The sequence below is a fragment of the Rutidosis leptorrhynchoides genome, chromosome 11 (assembly GCF_046630445.1).
Source record: "Rutidosis leptorrhynchoides isolate AG116_Rl617_1_P2 chromosome 11, CSIRO_AGI_Rlap_v1, whole genome shotgun sequence".
Lineage (NCBI taxonomy): Eukaryota > Viridiplantae > Streptophyta > Magnoliopsida > Asterales > Asteraceae > Rutidosis > Rutidosis leptorrhynchoides.
Genome location: NC_092343.1, coordinates 402,565,826 through 402,572,294, shown reverse-complemented (window position 1 = coordinate 402,572,294; position 6,469 = coordinate 402,565,826). Strand labels below are relative to the sequence as shown.

General features: G+C 42.8%; 1 protein-coding gene across 1 annotated transcript; it reads right to left on the bottom strand.

Annotated features, from left to right (window-relative positions):
• Positions 1-1,944: 1,944 nt before the first annotated feature.
• On the bottom strand, positions 1,945-4,042 carry LOC139876135 (uncharacterized). The gene is made up of 3 exons (XM_071863438.1): positions 3,609-4,042; positions 2,993-3,521; positions 1,945-2,730 (listed from the first exon to the last, which is right to left on the bottom strand). The coding sequence occupies exons 1-3, from the start codon at positions 4,040-4,042 to the stop codon at positions 1,945-1,947; spliced, it is 1,749 nt and encodes a 582-aa protein (XP_071719539.1).
• Positions 4,043-6,469: the final 2,427 nt, after the last annotated feature.

Genomic DNA, 6,469 nt, shown 5'->3' with positions numbered 1-6,469 from the left:
TGGTTGTCTCTCTAACTGCTTACATTTTTCTGTTGTGCTTTTGGCAGAGATGTCGTTGAGGAATGTTGTCAAGGCCCAAGGGTTGAAGGAGTATACTGTTGCTATCCAAGTAAGGTCAACTGTTGTTAAGGATGTTGGGTCTCCTACATGTTCTGGTTTCATGGAGATATCTAGTAAGCTAAGGGCTGATCATGTCGAAGTGAGTTCGTCGAAGGTTAATACTAAGGAAAAATCAAAGCAAGTGGAAGCTCCTATTGATGTGGATACTCAAGATGACCAACCTCTTGCATCTCTTGCGCCAGGAGTTAGGGCCAGGGTGGCACAACGCCATAAAGCTAAAGGTGTGATGAAGCGAAAGATCCATCCTGATGTTACTTCTTTGAAAAAGCAAAAGTTCGGCCAGCTTCAAGACGAAGCAAGTGATGACATTGTTACTGCTAACCCTTTGTTTGGTATGTTTTACTTCACCTTTCGCTTCGTTGGTTCTTGCTTGTTTGCTATTTATTTCTTTGCTTGTTTGTAGATCTGCCTGTGTATTCTGAAGTTCCTGCTCCGAACAACTGCATTGATCTCATTGATAGTCTCATTCCTGATAACTGGGGGAATTGTTTTGCCGATGGCATGAATAGTTTTCATGATGCCTATTCTGTTATCAATTTTCAAGCTACTTCTATGGGTCATATTGCTTCTTCCCTCTTACAGAAGCGTACTGCGGAGCTTGAATCTTTGAGGGAGCATCATGTATCTATGGGTGAGAGGGTTAAGAAGCTTGAGAAGGAGATATTAATGGCTCCTAGCTATGAAGAGGAATTGAAGGCTGCTCGTGATGAAATAGCAGGTTTGCAGAGGCAGGTGAAGGTGGGCGAGGTTCAGAAAGTGGCCATTACTAACGAGTTAAAAGACTACAAGAAGCGTTGTGAGGTATTGAAGTCTGATTACTCTCAAGTTGTTTCTCAGGTTATTCCTCATGCTTTTCAGCAATTGCTAAAGAGTGCAGATTTTGGGCAACTTTTTGGTAATGCGGTGTTAGCTTCGAAAGTTCAGGCCAGGTGTGAAGTGATAGGAGATTTGGCGTCTAAGGGGGTTGTGCAGCTTGCTGACTTTGCCGATTATAGTGATCAAGGAAAGGCGATGGTTGACTCTGCTTTTGATGAGCTCGAGCAAGCTGATTTTGATTATGTCAAGACTATCTCAGCCAAGGTTGATGCCAATCCTAGTGAGCTTTTGAAGACTCTTGCTACTGTTGTGCCCGCGGTTCATGAAGATGATGAAGAAACTCTCCTGGAGGTTCCTAAAGTTATGGGAGAGTCTGAAAAAGTTGATGCCCCCATTAACTAGTTGTTGTTTGTAATCGTTTGAAACAATTATCGTCTTTTGGTTGGCCTAGGTGCCTGGGCTTTATCGCCCTTTTTATTTGAACAATGGTCATGTATGGCATAACTCTAGTTCGTTTAATTTTAGCATGCTTTTTTATATGTGTTACCATGGATTTTTATCCTGCTTGGATGGGTAAAAAAACTCTCTACCTTGCAGGATGGTGGTGCAGTGATCACTTTTAAGGAAAACTTATTTCCTTACGTCGAGTATTTCGGAGCATATTTTGCCTCGTTGCTCGGTATAGTGTGGATTATGACAGGGTTATTTTTCGTGCCGGCTGTCATTTTTCGCACATAATTTTCCGTATGGAATTTTAATTTTGTCAAGACATTAGTTTATCAAAAGTAGTTGAGAAATTCATTAAGCTTCATGTAGGAAGTTTATAGGCTTCAACTATCAATTTTGCATCTTTCAACTACATGTTACAAAATAAAAAGTACAAGACTTCTAATGAAAAAACTCTTTGAGGTTGGTTGCATTCTACGCCCTTGGTATTGGTTTACCGGTTGTTATTTTCAGCTTGTAGGAGCCTTTTCCCAACACTTGTGCAATCACATAGGGGCCTTCCTAATTTGGTCCCAATTTTCCTTCGTATTCCACCTTGCTTGCACTGTTTAACCTTAGGACATATTCTCCTACTTTGAAGGTTGAGGGTTTTACTCTCTTGTTGTAATAGCCTTCAATCATTCGTTTGTATGAGGCTTCCCGAATCACAGTTGCTTCTCTTCTTTCTTCGAGCAGATCCAGGTTAACTCGAAGGTTTTCTTTGTTATTTTCATTGTTCGCTGTTCTTTCTGTTAGTACATGTATTTCTGCGAGAAGAACGGCTTCTGTTCCGTATGCAAGGCTGTAGTGGGTTTCACCATTGCTTCGTTTTGGAGTTGTCCGATGTGCCCACAGCACCAAGGGAAGCTCATCGACCCACCCCTTTTTGCATTTGCCCAAGCGTTTCTCTATTCCTTTGATTATGTCCCGGTTTGTTACCTCCACCTGTCCATTACCTTGGGGATGATATACCGAGGTGAAACTTTGCTGAATTTTCAATTGTTTCCAAAATTTTGGGAATATTCCTTCTGCCAATGTTTTTCCATTATCCGGGACTATTTCCTGGGGAACTCCGAACCTGCATACGATGTGTTCCCAGACAAATTTCTCTATCTGCTTACCAGTGATTGTTGCCAACGATTTTGCTTCGGACCACTTGGTGAAGTAATCAATTGCTACAAGTAGGAATCTTGGGCTTCCTGGTGTATCGCTAATGGGTCCAACTATGTCTATTCCCCATTTTACGAACGGCAACGCAGATGTGACAGAGATTAACTGACCTTGGACCCGCGTGTAGACCACATATTCCTTCGTGCATTTCTTGGATTATGACAGTTGCTTGCTTTGGCCCTACACATCGAAGTCATGGGGTGAGAAAGGACCTTCGGTATAGTGCTCCGTTCATCATTTTGTACGAAGGTGCCTTTATCCTTATCTTCCTTGCTTCGTTTCTATCCTCTGGTAATTTCCCTGTCTCAAGATATGCTTGTAGCGGAGTCATCCATGTTACCTCATCTTCTTGTATGAGGTCATTGACTTCTTCATCTAGGATTGATTTCTAATCTAGCACCTCCACCAAGACTTCTTTTGCGAGGTGCTCAAATGTCAGCGAAGCAAACTTGCTCAGTGCGTCTGCCTTCTTATTTTGACTTCTTCGGACATGCTCGATATCAAAACTTTTGAAGCTTTCGATCAGTTCTTTTGCTTTTGACAAGTATTGTTGGATGGTGGGTTGCTTTGCTTCAAAGGTGCCCTTGATCTGGTTAGATACTAGCTGTAAGTCAACGAAGGCTCGGAGATGAAGGATTTTTAATTCCTTCGCCATTCTCAATCCTGCTAGCAGAGCTTCGTACTCTGCTTCGTTGTTGGTTGTATTGAATTCGAAACGAAGTGCATAAGTGAACTCTTTTCCTTCGAGATTTACTAACATTAGACCAGCACCTGATCCATCGGAGCTTGACGCACCGTCGGTGTACAACTTCCACTCTTCATTTTCGATCTTTGGGGTGATAATTTGGGTTGAGTTCTTCACGTCTTCTTCATTTACACTATCTGTTTCAGCGATGAAATTTGCTAGAACTTGTCCTTTGATTGCATGCCTGACCCGGAACTCAATGTCATGCTCTCCTAACTCAATGACCTATTTGGCCATTCTCCCCGATTTTTCAGGTTTCGAGAGCACTTGCCTGATTGGTTTGTTAGTAAGTACCACTATCTGATGTGCTAGGAAGTATCTTCGGAGTTTCCTAGCTGTGTGGACGAGTGCTAGAGTGAGTTTCTCGAGTTCTGGATAATTCAGCTCGGCTTCTTGAAGTACTCGACTGAAGAAGTATATTGGTACGTGCGCTTTCTCTCGTTCGGTGACCAATACTGTGCTGATGCATTCTTTCGAAGTAGCCAAGTATATGAAGAGTGTTTCTCCTTCTTCGGGAGAGGTTAAGGTAGGGAGTTTGGCGATGTACTCCTTCATTTCAACGAATGCCTTCTCCGCTTCTTCGTTCCAGACAATTTTCTTTTTTCCCAAGCATCCCTTCAGAATTCTGAAGAAGGGTAGTTGTTTCTCTGCTCCCTTTGATATGAATCTGCTAAGTGACGCTAGCTTCCCATTCAGGCTCTGCATGTCTTTAATGGTTGCAGGGGTTTGGAGCTATTTTAACCTGTCCACTTTTTTCGGATTCTCCTGGATCCCCTTTCTGGTGATGTAATACCCAATAAATTTTCCTTCTTCAACTCCGAAGGAACATTTCTTCAGGTTCAGCTTCATATTTATTGCCCGAAGCTTATCAAAAGTTTCCTAGATATCCTCTATAAAATTTTCTTCCTTCCGACTTTTGATTACCATGTCATCTACATAGGCTTCCAGATTTCTTCCCAGCTGATCGTGAAAGGCTTTGTCGACTAGCCTTTGATAAGTTGCCCCTGCATTTTTTAGACCGGAGGGCATCTTTTGATAATAATAGATTCCCTTGCTGGTGAAGAAGGATGTTTTTTCTTCGTCCTCCTTAGCCATTTTGATCTGATGGTACCCTTTGTAAGCATCCAAGAAGCTTTTGTATCGGTACTCGGTTAGGGATTCGACTTTTCAATCGATTTCGGGTAGGGGGTAACAATCTTTGGGACAGGCTTTGTTGATGTTGGTGAAGTCGACGCACATTCTCCATCCTCCGTCTGATTTCTTCACCATCACGGGATTAGCGACCCACGAGGGGTATTTTGCTTCGCGAATTATTTCCGCTTTTAACAGGCCTTCTACTTCTTTACAGGCTGCTTCGTCCCTTTCCGGTGCCAAGTTTCATTTTTTCTGATGCACTGGTTTGAGGTGTTTGTGCTCGTTGAGTCGATGCTCCGTTACGAAGGACGACCCTTGTACATTGATGGTTCGTGGTATCTCGGTCATATCGCTATTTTCCCAAGCAAATACATCCACATTGGCTTGAAGTAACTTTCGGAGCTTTTGCTTGGTGGATGCTGGCAAGTTTTTTCCTATGCTGATCTACTGATCCTGAAACATCGGGTTTACTGATATCTTTTATACTTGTGGATCCTCCTCCGAAGCTCCTAGGACACGCTCGGTTGGCTCTTTCATTGTTTCTTTTATGGCAAAGATTACCTTATTCCTATCATACGTTGATGCAAGGGTGCCGATCCCCTCGTGGGTGTGGAATTTGACCATTTGATGCACCGTGGATACGATTATACCCATCTTTTTCATAGCTACCCTCCAGAGCAGGATGTTATGTGGGGAGTTTGCTCGGACTACCACGAAATCAATGGTTTATGTTCTTGCTAATGGTGGTTCCCCTATTGTGAAGTCGAGATCAATTTCTCCGATGGGCCAACACCTTTCTCTGGAGAATCTAACTAAGGGTACTCTTGGGGCACCTAACCGTGCTCTGATGGTGGGACTTAGCCGTTCGAAGCAATGTTCGTACATCACATCACAAGCACTTCCACTGTCGAGGTATATCCTTCGTACCTCTCTGTTGAAAATCTTTCCATTTATGGTGACCGGTAGGTCCGAAGGACATATGGTATCGAGGGCCGGGAACGACACTTCACTCCATTCTCTGATGACGCGACATCTTTCTCTTTTCTTATAAGGCTGGTGTGAATCTATTGCCAGGATTGCATTTTCTGCTTCTTGCCTCGTATCCTCCATTTTCTTTTCCTGTACCCTCTCTTTCTTTGGTTCCCGAATTCCCTTTATGAGATGGGACAGTTTGCCCGACTTAAAAGCCTCCTCAATGGCTGTTTTGAGGTTGAAACATTCATCCGTATCGTGCCCAAAATCATTGTGGAAGTCACAAAACTTGGTCATATCCCTATTTCTTCCTCTGTTGGACATCTTTCCCGGGGTTTTGAACTTGTTGGCGGCTTTCTCAGTTGCTAGGATTTCCTTGGGAGTTTTTATTAATGCCCCCAAGATCCCAGCTCCGGTTTCCCTTCGGTAAGGGTGGAACCTCCCCCTATCCTATTTTCTACCATGTTTATCGTCCCTTCTTTCTGACTTCTCTTTTCGCCTATTTATGGGGGTGTCGTCTAGGACGAAGTTACCGGCTGTTTCCTTAGCATCTAACCATATATATGCCTTTTCTAACAAAGCTTCGTAAGTGCTTGGTAGGTCTCGGCTAAGATGTTCAATGAGAGGCCTGACCCTAGATCTGTAGAGTAACCCAGATATTCTTTGGGATTCTGGTAGGTTGGGAATTTGTTGTGTTTCGTTGGTATACCTAGCGAGAAAGGCTCTAGAACCTTCACTATCCTTTTGCTTTATCCCATGAGCGGCTACATGATTCTTCTTATGTCACTTTTTCTGACTAAACTTAGACCTAAATTGCCATTTTAGGTCGTCGAAGCTAGCTACGGAGTCTCTTGGTAGGGAATCTGATAAGGCTAAAAAGGAACATATATTTCATAGCATTATCCCCCAAGAAAGACAAGATTTTAGTTGCAATTGTTCCATTTTCAAGTAATATTCGTTTATATTAAATAAGTGCAAAGACAAAAGGCGAAAACGAAGATTTGAAGATGAAAAGGTCCAAAATGC